The sequence below is a fragment of the Salvelinus alpinus genome, chromosome 10 (assembly GCF_045679555.1).
Source record: "Salvelinus alpinus chromosome 10, SLU_Salpinus.1, whole genome shotgun sequence".
In the NCBI taxonomy this organism is placed as follows: domain Eukaryota; kingdom Metazoa; phylum Chordata; class Actinopteri; order Salmoniformes; family Salmonidae; genus Salvelinus; species Salvelinus alpinus.
Genome location: NC_092095.1, coordinates 52,507,705 through 52,525,009, shown reverse-complemented (window position 1 = coordinate 52,525,009; position 17,305 = coordinate 52,507,705). Strand labels below are relative to the sequence as shown.

The 17,305-nt window shown below is 43.3% G+C and overlaps 1 protein-coding gene across 3 annotated transcripts in view; it reads right to left on the bottom strand.

Moving 5' to 3' along the window:
* Window positions 1-14,886, bottom strand: part of LOC139532233 (inactive dipeptidyl peptidase 10-like) — a 50,044-nt gene extending 35,158 nt beyond the window's left edge. The window contains exons 1-2 of one of the 3 annotated variants that reach the window (XM_071329604.1): window positions 14,341-14,886; window positions 14,151-14,222 (exon numbers count right to left, since the gene is read on the bottom strand). In XM_071329604.1, coding sequence (XP_071185705.1) covers window positions 14,151-14,207 — 57 coding nt within the window. In that variant the 5' untranslated portion in view covers window positions 14,208-14,222; window positions 14,341-14,886. Of the gene's footprint in view, window positions 1-14,150 lie in introns of all 3 variants that reach the window. The other 2 variants (XM_071329603.1, XM_071329602.1) reach the window with 2 other exon arrangements.
* Window positions 14,887-17,305: the final 2,419 nt, after the last annotated feature.

The following is a 17,305-nucleotide window of genomic DNA, read 5'->3' as shown; positions in this document are numbered from 1 at the left end:
GGTTTTGTAAATTCTTCCAAACAAGGGAGGCATTAAAGCTAAAGGCTGATTTTCCTTGGTTGGTAGAGACACCAGGAACCTCAAGAGTTAACCAACCCTGCGAGCGGATTTGGTGCCTCCTATTTGTCTGCTCGAACAGAGAAGTGAAATATGTTGGACGCTGGTGCGGCAGAGCTTTGCAAACAAAAAGGGAGAAATAAATTGATCGACGGGATTTTATAGAAGTCCAGCCGACTTTCTGGTAAAAAATGCGGTGATGAGTATTAAAACCTGTCGCCTGTGATAAAGCGAAGCGCGCTGTGGTACACAGTATCCAAGGGTTTTAGAGTAGAGGCTGCTGCATTCTGATAAATGGTGTCGCCATAATCAAGAGCAGGCAGGAAGGTTTCCTGTACAATCTGCTGCCTGCTGTTTAGGAAGAGGCATGATCTATTTATATAAAAGAACCCTACTTTAGCTTCAGCTTCCTAATTAGTTCATCTGTGTGTTTTTTAAATGTCCATTTTTTTGTCATTTCAAATGCCCAGTTATTTATAGGCGGGAATGAGAGAACCATCCAATGCATGAATGTGTAAATGATCTGAAATATTTCTATGAGAATTAGAAAACAACGTAAATGTGGTTTTCCCCCTGCATTAAGTATACATTTCAAATCAACAAGGTCTTTCTGCAAGGCAACAACAATCAGATTGCAGCTCTAACAAAGCCTAGTCAGCAGTAGGGGCAATCGTGTACATAACAGTTTCATCTGCATACAGATGAATGTTACAGGTTTTTTTGCAGACAGACCAATATTGTTTAAATAAATAGTCAAGAGGACATGTCCCAAAATAGACCCCAGCGGGACACCTTTAGTGATATCGAGGTAACTTGACTTATAGCTCCCTGGTCGAGGCCCATTTCAGACAACCTCTGAATGAGTAGGGGATGTTCGACAGTATCAAAGGCCTTGGATAGGTCTATGAATAGGGCAATGTAACACATCATTTAGGACGTAGCTGCTGAAATGGTGCTGTGTCCAGGTCTATAACCAGATTGGTGCCCGTTAAGAACATCATTTGGAATGAGCAGGAGAAGAGAGAGAGAAATCAAAACCACTCTCCCATTAAATATTTAAACAGAGAAATCAGAGACTGTGTGTGTGTGTGTGTGTGTGTGTGTGTGTGTGTGTGTGTGTGTGTGTGTGTGTGTGTGTGTGTGTGTGTGTGTGTGTGTGTGTGTGTGTGTGTGTGTGTGTGTGTGTGTGTGTGTGTGTGTGTGTGTGTGTGTGTGTGTGTGTGCGTGCGCGTGTGTGCACGTGTGTGCACGCGTGCGTGTTTAAATGCTCTTCTCTCGGACTCAAGGAGAGGTGTTACCTCCACTAGAGTGTTGAAGTTCAGTCATATCCTCTAGACTGGACAGAGTCCACGTTGTGTTCTATTCTAAATGAACATGTATAGGGAGCCTTCCTCCCTTCTCTCCTTACTCATGCCCTGACTAATTGGGGCAATTTACATGGCAAACATCCGAAGAATACAACGCAAAACAATCACGTGTGAATATCTTGCTGTGGCAATTTGAAACACCGTAATCATCGTAGCTCAATTAGAATTGACCTTCATGTGTAGGCTACACCATTTATAGATAGTTGATGAATAGGGTTCGTCTACAGCTCCAGGTGGTTTTCTAACTGTGATATCCTGGTATTTTTAGTCTGGTGTGCTCTCCCAGTGGGGGAGAGGCTGAGGTAGGGCAGGAGTCTCGTCTGTCTATTAGGATTGTAGGTCATTGGAAACGACTCAAACGAGAGCTTGCAGATGCAACTCTCTTTCCTAAGAGGTGTCGTCACTTAGTCTCTACTTTTTTTTTGTTGCCAAGAATCTTCACACTGATCTTTGGTTGGGCAATGTCAAAGACATATTATCGGTGTGGGGAGACAAACAGCCTATAATCTTCATTTTCATTCCTCTCTTGTAGAAGGAGAAGACACATGCTCAATGTGGTACTCACGGCCCAGAGCTCCGCTGATGTCAGTAATCAAATATTCTCATCTGAAATACTCTCAAACGGCCGACCTCCAGGGACGTGTTCCAAATCTCACCCTATTCCCTATGTAGTGCGCTACTTTTGACTAGGGCTGCATAGGGTTCTGGTCAAAAGTAGTGCACTATATAAGGAATCGGGTACCATTTGGGATGCAGACCAGGAGCTCCTTAACCGCCAGGGCCCAAATGAGAGCCTGCAAGACCGTGTTCCGGAAGACAATGCACAGACAATATTATCCCGCAGGAGGCTGTCGATCTCTCAATCTCAATTACGGCTGCAGATTATTGTCTCATAACTTAATCATGCATTAAACAGACTAGGCCCTACGCATTGGCCTACTTCGCCACTCTGCATCAACGACATTTACTTATTAAACAGACGCCTACAGTAGGGATGGAAACAGCAACGCACGCAGACAACAGGACGGCAGAGCAACATGACCTCTGAAACAGGTTACGTTGCCTCCTATCCAGAGGTAGACACTAGAGAGGAGGAACAAGACAAGAGTCCTCATCAAGTCGTCTGTTATTATGGCAATAGACTGACCTAGCCAAAGAGCATTTCCTCAGAATACTTAAACAGGCAGTCGACATGTACTGGAAGACAATGAGCATGGCTGAGTCGGGATGTGCTGCCCACGGGCTAGCCTAAGCCTTTGAAAACCAACCCCAAATACACCAGTGTAGAGAGTTGGCGCTCGACAACAAACTGAACACACAGTGCCTCAGTTACCCTGGGTGCGTCCCAATAATATCTCCTTTCTCCTGAAGTGTGCACTCGTTCACTACTTTCCAAAAATCGAAAACCATAAAATGAGGTGGAGGCACGCGCTAGTGGGAGTTTCCACCATATTTCTTATGCCAGCCATTTCCCATTCAAATCAGTGAAGGGAAGTGAAGTGCACACTTCGGGAGGGAGGAGAGATAATTGGGACATAGCCCCATTTCCTCACATAAGCACTATAGTCAGTGAACCAGCTCAGAAGGAGATTGTCGGAGCGCCAGCTACACCGACTATATCCCTGACTATATCTACCTTGTGCGGTTAATGATAAGGTGTAGTGGTATACAGATAGTTAATACCTAGGATAGGATAAAGTAATCCTTCTAACCCCCCCCTTAAAAGAGTTAGATGCACTATTGTAAAGTGGTTGTTCCACTGGATATCATAAGGTGAATGCACCAATTTGTAAGTCGCTCTGGATAAGAGCGTCTGCTAAATGACTTAAATGTAATGTAAATGTAAATGTAATAGTTACACTGAAAATCACAGACAGATAGAAATATGAGGTTTCAACAACTCTAACCCACTCCTGTTGGCACTAATAATGCACAGGTCAAATGTTTTTTTGACCCGCGCTGCCCTGACCATTTTAACAAATAGCCCACCTCCACCAAACACGAGTAAAGCACAGCTAACATTTAAATCAGTAATGCATACCATTAAAAAGGTTAACGTTGATGTGGTGATGATCTGCTGTGATTAGAGAAATCGAATGAAACAAATGAGAAAAAAATGGAAGAAGATAAACATGCCACTATGATTCATCTTCGCCCAGAGCCAGTTGACATAAGGATGCATTATAACAGGGAACTGAATTAAGGCTATCTGACATCAAAATGAACGCCCAAAGCAGCTAAAGTACACAACTGGCAAAAGTAAAAGCACAACTATCAACAGCATAGTGATAATCGCTTCAAACATTACATTTACATTGCAGTCATTTAGCAGACACTCTTATCCAGAGCGACTTACAGTAGGGAGTGCATACATTTCCATACTGGTCCCCTATGGGACATTGACGTCTACATAGAATATAAAAATATATTGCCGTTCAACAGCTGTCTATGTATGTCAGTGCAGGGAGACAATTATCTCTGGGATAGAACAAGTACAGCACTGACACACTTCAGATCCCTCAGGGTCTGTGTACATATTTCACATGGCCCTCTCTCCCAGGGATCCATACCAGCCACAGGGTCTGTGTATATATTTCACATGGCCCTCTCTCCCAGGGATCCATACCAGCCACAGGGCCTGTGTCTATGTTTCTCATGGCCCTCTCTCCCAGGGATCCATACCAGCCACAGGGCCTGTGTCTATGTTTCTCATGGCCCTCTCTCCCAGGGATCCATACCAGCCACAGGGCCTGTGTCTATGTTTCTCATGGCCCTCTCTCTTCCAGGGATCCATACCAGCCAGGCACTGGATTCTTACTCTTCACATCCCTTTCCCCTGTCCACCTCTTCCTCTGTCCTGCTCTTAATCCAGCAGTCCTCCAGGGACTTCAGCCTGTCTGGTAGAAATCCAGAGGCTGTTTCTCAAAAGCAATCACCCTCTAAACTCCCTTCTGACATACTGGGGAAGAGGGGATGGGAGAGGGGGTAAGTGGGGTGTTGAGATCCGCCAAAACACACTTCACCTCTGTAATGTCCTCCTCAGTCGTCTTTGGAAGCGTTGTCGAAATATTTCCCCCATTCAAATCATCCTATCAGAGCATTATTTTTCTTAGATCCCGTGACTCAGGACAGGACAGGATATATGCTGATTTCCTCTCCCCTGTCCGGTGTAGATTTACTTCTAGCACTGAGCTGTTTCGCCATAACGGTTGAGTAATTTGTCCAGAGGTAAACATAGCCAGTAATGCAGTGTAATTTGTTTCAGTGGGTTTCCAAACATTGCATCAGCGCCACTAATCTAGCCTGCAGATGCCACAGGGAGGAGCCCTGGCCTGGCCTCTTAATTTGTATTTACATGCACAGAAATAATCCAGTACCTCAATATACATTATGACAAGACAACCAACCATCAAATCTCCCTTCTATCTCCCTTCTAGCAGCATCTCAAAAGATGAGGCCGATTGGGAAGGTCTTTGCCCTCACTGACTCCGCCCTTGTTCAAGCTCCAAAAATAGCCTCCCTTCTCTGTCTGCTCCTGGAGTGACATCACGGATCATGGAGGGCTCTACTTGTTTGGGCAAATCTTTACTAATAAGGAATACACAGCAAAGGCAGCCAGGCAACATTGTATGTCCTATAGTGATGCACTGGGGCTGGTTGCACCAGTCGGGCTTACACCTGTTTCCTGTTTATACTGACCTGACAGAATGGGGGAACAGAGTGGGGGAAGCTATGGGCAACTCCTAAACATATAATGTCCCCAATATTCACATAACACGTATTCCTATACTGTAAACTGCAATGCTATGGATGGAACAAAATAGGGATTACTGATTAATTGACACAACACCAACAAATCGATTTCAAGATTTACTCGATTTCAAGTTTACAATTCAAGGAATTGTCTTCTGTTTGCCCACAGTATCTCAACTCCCTTTAATGTCTCTCTTGGAACAGAGACATCCTGAACACCGCAAACCCTTTGCGAAGATTACAGTAGGTAACCTTGTACATTCATTAAATCCAGTTGAATTTTAATAGACGTGATGAGGCACATTCTGAGTCAGGGCAACATCTACCGACAACGACAAAAACACAACCAAACAGGAAGTACAGGTCAATCTAAGGTGAAGATTTACATACTCCTACATATAGTCTATTACAGCCAATGTTTACACAGAGTTCTAGGTTTATTCCTGCCAGAGAATTGGTACTGTTAATGAAGTTTAAGGTTGATATAACAGTCTGGTACTCCAGTCTATCCGTACACTATCCACATAGAATTCCTTCCTGTTCCAGAACATCTTGTAGAACTGATGGATACAGCCTACTGTCATAACTCAGTGGAAAAACTGTATAACAACTCGCAAAGATGTCCATTTATCCAACAAGAGCACCTAGCTGAGAGCTTTACATTTTTTCACAGATTGCTGTGAAATTGTCAATTTCTTATTTCAGCCTTTGATGTTCTCCACAGTGATTTCATGAGCAGGGATGTTGGGTAGCCATAGGACGTTTCATGTTTTTGTTAACCCTAAAGGGTACTCTTAAACCAAAAGAGTACTCTTAACCCATCGGTCCCCTGTCCCCGGCCTGTACACTGTGAAATGACATAATTATAATCCTCAATGTTGGGTTACATTAATTTACTTCAGCCATAAAGATGTAGTTCACTTTGATGGAAGTATAAATAAGATAGCGTTGCCCTCTAGTGGTCAAGCATGAGATGTGCATGTATGTGATTCATACAGCAAGGATGACTTCAATATAATGCGTTACCACTATGCGACAGTATTACCTGCCTTAGTTCTCTTTCTCTCTACGTTTTCACTCTGTCTGATCGAAATGACATGGTCTGTGGATCTACAGTGTGTCGACTGGTGGGGTGTGAAGCACGCTATGATACTCAGATACTTAATGGGCTCCCAAATGGTGCAGCGGTCTAAGGCACTGCATCTCAATGCAAGAGATGTCACTACAGTTCCGGGTTCGATTCCAGGCTGTATCACATCTGGCTGTGATTAGCCCAGCATCTTCTGGGTTTGTTTGGGGTAGGCCGTCATAGTAAATAAGAATTTGTTCTTAACGGACTTGCCTAGTACAAATAAAAAAGTATCTTTCCGTAAAGACAAGAGATACTGACAGCTTCTGACAGTCTTTTGATCCTGCTTTGTGCTTATTCCCAATGCATATACACTGAGTGTAAAAAACATTAGGAACACCTGCTCTTTCCATGATATAGACTGACCAGGTGAATCCAGGTGACAGCTATGATCCCTTATTGATGTCACCTGTTAAATCCACTTCAATCAATGTAGATGAAGGGGAGGAGACAGGTTAAAGAAGGATTTTTAAGCCTTGAGGTAATTGAGACATGGATTGTGTATGTGTGCCATTCAGAGGGTGAATGGGCAAGACAAAATATTGAAGTACCTTTGAACAGGGTATGGTAGTAGGTGCCAGGCACACCGGTTTGTGTCAAGAACTGCAACGCTGCTGTTTTTTTCACTCTCAACAGTTTCCTGTGTGTATCATGAGTGGTCCACCACCCAAAGGAGATCCAGCCAACTTGACACAACTGTAAGAAGTATTGGAGTCAACATGGGCAAGCATCCCTGTGGAACGCCTTCAACACCTTGTAGAGTCCATGCCCCGATGAATTTAGGCTGTTCTGAGGGCTAAAGGGGGTGCAACTCAATGTTCTGTACACTCAGAGTACATACTGAGTAGATGAAACAAACTTGTGAGCAGGGTGTTATTCTGTGAACTTGAAATCATGTTACAAGTAAATAACCGAATTACATCATTTCTCATCATTTCGAGAAATGTCTTTGTTACCGAAGTGTCAACACTAAAACAAACACAAATTAGTTGCCGACAATCTTGCAGTAGTCAAGCCGCAATAATACAATTATTTGGTCACATCTACCCTCCAAAACCTGCTGTAGTCCACATTAGCATTTCTAGAGCAGAATTCTTCACAAGAATTCACACTATAAATCATGCATTTAAATGAGGGGATTAAAACCTGCCTGTCACACTCAGAGACAGCTTCACTGCATAGAGTTAAACATTTCCTTGGGCAAATCCTAAACCACAGCTCTTTTGAGGATCATAGTTTTCCTTCTAGTTTTATTTGTCACATGCACAAGTACAGTGAAATGCCTAACTTGAAAGCTCTACCCCACAGTGCAGTATTCACTATAACAAATAATATATATTATATACTATATATATATATATATATATATATATATATATATATAAAATGAAAAACACAAGAGAAATAAGAAATAAGAGAGGAAGCTATATGCGGGGTCAGTGCCAGTACCATATTTACAATGTGCAGAGATACTGGAGTACTGAGGTAAATATGTATTATTTGTGGAACAATCTTCAAAATGTTCTTTAATTTGTTGTTTGGAGGGCACTATGGTGTAGTCGATGAACAGCATTCTCACATAGGTATCCCTCTTTTCCAGGTGCGAGGGGACAGAGTGGAGTGCAAATTCTGGCGGTACGCAAATTGGAGTGGGCCCAGGATGTCTGGGATGATGGGGTCGATGTGTAATGATCAGCCGTTCAAGGCACTTACAGATGTGAGTGCCTCAGGGTCAGTGTGGCAGGATGCCTCAATGTTTTTGGGAACAGGAATGATGGTCGTCAGCTTGAAACATGTGGGGATTCCAGACTTGGAAAAGGAGAGGTTGGAAATGTCCGTGATGGCGTCTGCCAGCTGGTCTGCACATGCCCTGAGGACACGCCCTGGAATACCGTCTGGCTCTGCGACCTTACGAGTGTTGACCTGTTTAAAAACCTTACTCACGTCAGCCTCGGAGAGAAAGCTCTTATGTCCCTATCCCCCTTCCAATATCACAGATTTAAATGTATCTGTGCCAAATATACTCTATATCATTCAGAGGTGAAGATAAACCAATGCAAAAAAATATATATTATCTTTGGTTAAGCCAATGCAATGTGTGTATTACTTGCTAAAAACATAACACTTGCCTTGAATACATGATGCAGCCTTCTATGTCTAGCAGTGGAGGCTCCTCCTCAGAGGAAGGGGAGGAGAATCCTCCTCAGTGAATTTCAGAAACATATAAATAGTGAAACATTTAAAAAAGTTATCCCTTTCAGATAAAACTATACTAAACATATCAACGTCACCAAATAATTGATTAAAACACACTGTTTTACAATGGAGGTCTACAATAGCCTCAACAGCACTGTAGGGTAGCACAATTGTGTAGCTGGAGGACAGCTAGTTTCCGTCCTCCTCTGGGTACATTGACTTCAATACAAAACCTAGGAGGTTCGTGGTTCTCACCCCCTTCCATAAACTTACACAGTAATTATGACAACTTCCGGAGGACGCCCTCCAACCTATCAGATCTCTTGCAGCATGAACTGACATGTTATCCACCCAATCAAAGTGACATGTTATCCACCCAATTGCCCGCCGGTGTAACTGCTAAACTGCTAGCTAACTGTACTGCATGATTGTAGCGGTTTTACTAATGCGTTAGTTCAAGTAACTATGTTGACTTGACGTTAGCTAATATGGTGACAACCATGTTGGCTGTGTGTAGTGGTTAGCGGTTATGATATGAAGGTTTGACTTGGAAAGGTTTTTTTGCCTGGTCACAAACAGCTGATGTGTTGTGCACTGAAGTCCACAAGCGAAGGGAAAAGGTGAGAGGAGGAAGGCGCGTAGATGCGAGAAGGAATTATCCAACGATTAAAGGGATCATGCTGTTTGTATGTCGCTGCTATGAACATGAACTGTGTTTGCGTGTGATCAGGGGTGTATTCATTCCGTCAATTGTTTCTTAAATGGAAGCAAACGTAACAAAACGGGGATAAACAAACCTGTACTTGTCTAATAGAAAGTCTTGTTTGCAACTGTTGGATTAATAGGTGATTTTTATCAATTTATTCTGCTCTATTTAATCTCAGATTCGAAAATACTAATTAGCATCAGTAGACATCATGCAAGACTACAAATCTCTGCAAGCTCCTGCACGTCATCTCTAGCTGACGTAAGAAGTATTGTGTCAATCTAAAACTTGCACAAGACAGTTCACAGAATTGTCTATTTAAAGTAATTTTGCCAATTTATTCATTACTACATTTAGCTAACATTTGATCAGTCTTGTCAAGATCATCATCTGTAGTTCTTTATGATAGCCACATTAGCAGCTAATTAGCATTTCATTTTGGGGGGGTAAATACAGGCAAACATATTGATAAAAGTCACCTTGTCCTAGAGATATTTACACAGTTATCAAAACATCACACCAAGGTAAGCCTACACGAAACACAGCCCTTATTTTAAGTGTTTCTAAAATCCCCTATGAGAAAAATGAATGGTGGGAAAATAATTTGAACTATTTCAAATCAAATCAAATAAAAGTGTATTTGTCACATGCGCCGAATACTGCAAAAAAGGTATTAGGTGAACAATAGGTAAGTAAAGAAATAAAACAACAGTAAAAGAAAGGCTATATACAGTAGCGAAGCTATAAAAGTAGCGAGGATACATACAGACACCGGTTAGTCAGGCTGATTGAGGTAGTATGTACATGTAGATATGGTTAAAGTGACTATGCATATATGATGAACAGAGAGTAGCAGTAGCGTAAAAGAGGGGTAGGCGGGTGGTTGGTGGCGGGACACAATGCAGATAGCCCGGTTAGCCAATGTGATAGCCCGGTTAGCCAATTAAGGTAGTATGTACATGAATGTATAGTTAAAGTGACTATGCATATGCATATATGATAAACAGAGAGTAGCAGCACCGTAAAAAGAGGGGTTGGGGGGGCACACAATGCAAATACTCTGGGTATTTGTTCGGGAGTCTTATGGCTTGGGGGTAAAAACTGTTGAGGAGCCTTTTGTCCTAGACTTGGGACTCCGGTACCAATTGCCATGCGGTAGTAGAGAGAACAGTCTATGACTGGGGTGGCTGGGGCCTTTGACAATTTTTAGGGCCTTCCTCTGACACTGCCTGGTGTAGAGGTCCTGGATGGCAGGCAGCTTAACCCCAGTGATGTACTGGGCCGTACGCAATACCCTCTGTAGTGCCTTGAGGTCAGAGGCTGAGCAATTGCCGTACCAGGCAGTGATGCAACCAGTCAGGATGCTCTCGATGTTGCAGCTGTAGAACCTTTTGAGGATCTCAGGACCCATGCCAAATCTTTTTAGTTTCCTGAGGGGGAATAGGCTTTGTCGTGCCCTCTTTACGACTGTCTTGGTGTGTTTGGACCATTCTAGTATGTTGTTGATGTGGACACCAAGGAACTTGAAGCTCTCAACCTACTCCACTACAGCCCCGTCGATGAGAATGGGGGCGTGCTCGGTCCTCCTTTTCCTGTAGTCCATAATCATCTCCTTAGTCTTGGTTACGTTGAGGGATAGGTTGTTATTCTGGCACCACCCGGCCAGGTCTCTGACCTCCTCCCTATAGGCTGTCTCGTCGTTGTCGGTGATCAGGCCTTCCACTGTTGTGTCGTATGCAAACTTAATGATGGTGTTGGAGTCGTGCCTGGCCATGCAGTCGTGGGTGAACAGGGAGTAAAGGAGGGGACTGAGCACGCACCCCTGGGGAGCTCCAGTGTTGAGGAGCAGCGTGGCAGACGTGTTGCTACCTACCCTGACCACCTGGGGTCAGCCCGTCAGGAAGTTCAGGATCCAGTTGCAGAGGGAGGTGTTTAGTCCCAGGATCCTTAGCTTAGTGATGAGCTTTGAGGGTACTTAGGTGTTGAACGCTGAGCTTTAGTCAATGAATAGCATTCTCACCTAATTGTTCCTTTTGTCCAGGTGGGAAAGGGTAGTGTGGAGTGCAATAGAGATTGCATCATCTGTGGATCTGTTTGGGCTGTATGCAAATTGGAGTGGGTCTAGGGTTTCTGGGATAATGGTGTTGATGTGAGCCATTACCAACCTTTCAAAGCACTTCATGGCTACGGACGTGAGTGCTATGGGTCTGTAGTCATTTAGGCAGGTTGCCTTTGTGTTCTTGGGCACAGGGACTATGGTGGTCTGCTTGAAACATGTTGGTATTACAGACTCAATCAGGGAAATGTTGAAAATGTCAGTGAAGACACCTGCCAGCTGGTCAGCACATGCCCGGAGCACACGTCCTGGTAATCCGTCTGGCCCCGCAGCCTTGGGAATGTTGACCTGTTTAAAGGTCTTACTCACGTCGGCTACGAAGAGCGTGATCACACAGTCATCTGGAACAGCTGATGCTCTCATGCATGCCTCAGTGTTGCTTGCCTCGAAACGAGCATAGAAGTGACTTAGCTCGTCTGGTAGGCTCGTGTCACTGGGCAGCTCGCGGCTGTACTTCCCTTTGTAGTCTGTAATAGTTTTCAAGCCCTGCCACATAAGACAAGCGTCAGCGTAGTATGATTCAATCTTAGCCCTGTATTGACGCTTTGCCTGTTTGATGGTTTGTCGCAGGGCATAGCAGGATTTCTTGTAAGCTTCCGGGTTAGAGTCCCGCACCTTGAAAGCGGCAGCTCTACCCTTTAGCTCAGTGCCAATGTTGCCTGTATTCCATGGCTTCTGGTTGGGGTATGTACGTACAGTCACTGTGGGGACGCGGTCCTCGATGCACTTTTTGATAAAGCCAGTGACTGATGTGGTTTACTCCTCAATGCCATAGGAAGAATCCCGGAACATGTTCCAGTCTGTGAAAGCAAAACAGTCCTGTAGTTTAGCATCTGCTTCATCTGACCACTTTTTTTTATAGACTGAGTCACTGGTGCTTCCTGCTTAAATTTTTGCTTGGAAGCAGGAATCAGGAGGATAGAGTTGTGGTCGGATTTACCAAATGGAGGGCGAGGGAGAGCTTTGTACGTGTCTCTGTGTGTGGAGCACAGGTGATCTTGAATTTTTTTCCCTCTGGTTGCACATTTAACATGTTAATAGAAATTTGGTAGAACTGATTTAAGTTTCCCTGCATTAAAGTCTCCGGCCACTAGGAGCGCTGCCTCTGGGTGAGTGGTTTCCTGTTTGCTTATTTCCTTATATAGCTGATTGAGTGCGGTTTTAGTGCCAGAATCTGTCTGTGGTGGTAAATAAACAGCCACGAAAAGTATAGTTGAAAACTCTCTTAGCAAGTAGTGTGGCCTGCAATTTATCACAATATACTCTACTTCAGGTGAGCAAAATCTAGAGACTTCCTTAGATTTCGTGCACCAGCTGTTGTTTACAAATATGCACAGACCGCCCCCCCCCCCTCATCTTATTGGAGTGTGCTGTTCTATCTTGCTGGTGCAGCGTATATCCCGCTAGCTGAATATCCATGTCGTCATTCAGCCACGATTCCGTGAAACATAGGATATTACAGCTTTTGATGTCCTGTTGGTAGGATATTCGTGATCGTACCTCGTCTAATTTATTGTCCAATGATTGCACGCTGGCGAATAGTATTGACGGTAACGGCAGCTTTCCCACTCGCCTTTTCCAGGTCCTGACCAGGCATCCGGCTCTTTGTCCTCTGTTCCTGCGTCGCTTCCTCTTGCAAATAACGGGGATGACGGCCCTGTGGGGTGTTTGGAGAATGTCTTGTGCGTCCTCCTTGTTGTAGAAAAAATCTTTGTCTAATCCAAGGTGAGTGATCGCTGTCCTGATATCCAGAAGCTCTTTTTTGCCGTTGCGGAAACATTATGTACAAAACAAGTTACAAATAACGCAAAACAAACCACATAATACACACAATTGGTTGGGAGCCCGTAAAACTGCTGCCATTTCTTCCGGCGCCATTTTAACCATTTGTTTTACCACTAGATTTTATGGGTATCATGACTGTGGTACTCTATGATTACATCCTAGATCAGCTAGATGCAGGCAAGATTGTGCAAGGCGACATTGAATGTGTCAATGTCTGTCATCTTGATTACTCAAATTTCTCTCGACCTGTGCATCTACATTGTAAACTTTCTTTCACAGGGTAGGTGGTAGCAACCTCATGATGGGTATAGGGAAAGTTTGATTATCACGTATGTTACGTTGAGCTGGGTGAATGGAATATGAATGACAGTCATCCAATATGCTGTCATAGAAAAAAGGCCATGCTCATTAAAAAAAAATCATCGTCCTCCCTGATCTTAAACAGCACCGACCGCCACTCGTCTCTAGAGAGACTACATTTGCAGACATAGAAATAGAATCCATTGGATTGGATTTCTATGTTGCAGACCATGCAATCACCGTTGTTGCTAAGAGACCAGTTGTGGTCACTTTATTTTTGGTATTTCGGATGTTGATGAATATAATATCCATTTAATATGCAGCCACTATAATCATTTCATATGACAGGGTTTAATTGTTTGCATAGAGTCTCGTGACAGATTTATAAATTACACACATAAGATTGGGTTCTGGGTGATTAGATTGTTTGAATAACTATTTTCTATAAAAGGCAGAAGCTGTGCAGATACTCATTCATCTTTCAAGTCCAGAAGAGACAACTTTTAGCCTGAGCAACCCACCATTGTGATTGACAGTGATGGATAAACGGAGCTATGAAGACGATTGTTTGTACACACCTGTTCAAACCATTGATCACAATGCCTTTCTTATACAGGCAACATTGTAAGCTACAGGTCGTGATTAGGCTACTGTAGACTTTAGGTATAGGAAGAATATGACATATATCGGAATTTGTAAGTAGGTTGTCCACATCGTGCATTATAAAATAAACACACTTACCATATCTTTGGATGACTGGCATGGTATTTGATGAGAGACGCAGGCTGTTTGATTCATCTTGGACTCAGTTTCCTTTGACGAAGATAAAGACAAATTGATAAAGACAAATGAAATGTGGTCTAGAGTTTTCCAAGCTCAGGGTGCATGTTGCTATCAAATGTGTTCGGTGTCTAGAATACTTGGCAGTTACTGCATTCGATTTTTGTTGCCTCCTGGTGATGAGTTTTTCCAGTCGCTGCTCCTCTCGCTCTCCCTCTGTGAAAAATGTATCTGGCACATCTCCTCCAAAGCAGACTCTGAATATGTTACTTGTTTTACTGGGGTTGCTTCACGTGGAGAAGGGATAGTAAAAAAGAAATAGCTACAGCTGATTCTTCAAAAAAATATTAAAGCTAAGGAAAAGGGTTATTCAATTGTTTTGTCAAGTGTTTGTCTTTTTTGGTTCCTCTGAATTTTAGAAGTAAGACTTGAAATGAAATGTTTTGCTATGATGTATTTCTTGGTTCAGACTAAAATACTGTTATGCACCTCTGAAAGATTGTTCCGTTGCCTTCACTGATCTGCTTCGAGGACCACAATCTGTTGAACACTGCAGTAGCCTAATACATTTCTCACAACATTTCACTCACATTCCTTGAAGAGCTACCCTTAGATTAAGTCCCACTGGAGAAAATTGTAAAACACGCGGACTGAAGGATTTCTGGCGTGCCTACACACTGCCTGAATATGTACACGGGGAGCTATCTTCAAGATCCTCAGGCTGTTCCTAAAGGCATGTTGAGCCCACTCACTTATGCCCTCTCTTTCCAAATACATGTTGCATTTACTGAATGGGTGTCATCTACAAGTGGAAATGATGTTACTGTAAAATAAATCAACAGAGTGCATTATCTGTTAGGTTATCACATTCATGGGATGTGCATTGCACTTGCTGAGATGATAGATGACTGCTGTACATTAAGTATACACTAATTGTACAAAACATTAAGAACACCTTCCTAATATTGAGTTGCAGCCCCTTTTGCCCTCAGAACAGTGCCAATTTGTTGGGGCATGGACTCTTACAAAGTGTCGAAAGCGTTCCACAGGGACGCTGGCCCATGTTGTCTCCAACGACTCCCACAGTTGTAACAAGGCTGGATGTCCTTTGGGTGGGGGACATATTCTTGATACTCACGGGAAACTGTTGAGTGTGAAAACCCCAGCAGCGTTGCAGTTCTTGACACACACTGATTGAAGTGGTTTTAACAGGTGACATAAATAAGGGCTTTCACCTGGATTAACCTGGTATGTCTATGTCATAGGAAGAGCAGGTGTTCCTAATGCTTTGTACACTTAGTTGAACAGTACATTTTTAAGGACAACCCATTGGGCATCAGTTCAATGTCTAGTTTTGATTTACATTTGGCTGAGTTGTCAACTAATGTGAATTCAACGTGAGTTAGGTTAAAAGTTGGGTGAAAAAAAATCAAAAATTCACTTACGTTGATGGCTTTTTGCAAATGCAATCAGTTTTCCATGTATATTCGAACTCATCACAATTTTTGGTTTATAGTTGAAATGACGTGGAAACAGCGTTGATTCAACCAGTTTTTGCCCAGTGGGAAATGAATCATTGCCAGCTTCTTCACATTCTTACATAACTAACAATACTGCTGCTTTATCAATGAGCTATTATGCATATCGTCATGATGAAAAATAACCAATACATGAAAGTCATGAAGCTGGCAGAGGTAATATTAATGCACGTAAATACTTTTCATATGACTATTATTCACAGTTCAGACAGCACAATTATTTAAAAACTATAAGTATACAAGTAGGTTTTCACTTTGTAGCACTTCCATTTAGGCTTTCATTCATCGGCAACATTAATAATTGCCACATTGATCCTAATAGTTCCCTTTTTTCATTTCACACTGAGGTGATTTTTTATTATGAAGAGACACACATGTAGAGGAGGCAGTGTGTCAACAGAGTGGGCTGAAGCTGAGAGAGGACTCAGAGGATGAATACTGGCATAATTATAGAGAATACATGTTGGTCTCCAAATAGCAGCAGTGCAAAAACCACTCTCCTCAAACCAACACCGACACTTACATTACAGGACCAAAAGTATGTGGACACCTGCTCGTCGAACATCTCCTTTCAAAACCATAGCCATTAATATGGAGTTGGTCCCCGTTTGCTTTTATAACAGCCTCAACTCCTATTGGAAGGCTTTCCACTAGATGTTGAAACATTGCTGCAGGGACTTGCTTCCATTCAGCCACAAGAGCATTGGTGAGGTTGGGCACTGATGTTGGGCGATTAGGCCTGGCTCGCAGTCTGCGTTCCAATTCATCCCAAAGGGGTTCGATGGGGTTGAGGTCAGGGCTCTGTGCAGGCCAGTCAAGTTCTTCCACACTGATCTCAACAAACCATTTCTGTATGGACCTCGCTTTGTGCACGGGGGCATTGTCATGCTGCTGAAACAGGAAAGGGCCTTTCCCAAACTGTTAGCACAAAGTTGGAAGCACAGAATTGTCTAGAATGTCATTGTTTGCTGTAGCGTTACGATTTCCCTTCACTGGAACTAGCCCAAACCGTTAAAAAAAACAGCCCCAGACCATTATTCCTCCTCCCCAAAACTTTACAGTTGGCACAGTGCATTCTGGCGGGTAGCGTTCTCCTGGCGTCCGCCAAATCCAAATTCATCCGTCGGACTGCCAGATGGTGAAACGTGATTCATTACTCCAGAGAACGCTTGGCATTGCGCAGGGTGGTCTTAGGCTTGCTCGGCCATGGAAACCCATTTCAAGAAGCTACCGCCGAACAGTTTTTGTGCTGAAGTTGCTTCCAGAGGCAGTTTGGAACTCGGTAGTAAGTGTTGCAACCAAGGACAGACGATTTTTACGTGAGCGGTCCCGTTCTGTGAGCTTGTGTGGCCTACCACTTCGCGGCTGAGCCGATGTTGCTCTTAGATGTTTCCACTTCTCAATAACAGCACTTACAGTTGACTGGCACAGCTCTAGCAGGGCAGACATTTGACGAACTGACTTGTTGGAAAGGTGGCATCCTATGACGATGCCACATTGTAAGTCACTGTGCTTTTCAGTAAGACTATTCTACTGCCAATGTTTTCGGATGGAGATTGCATGGCTGTGTCCTCGATT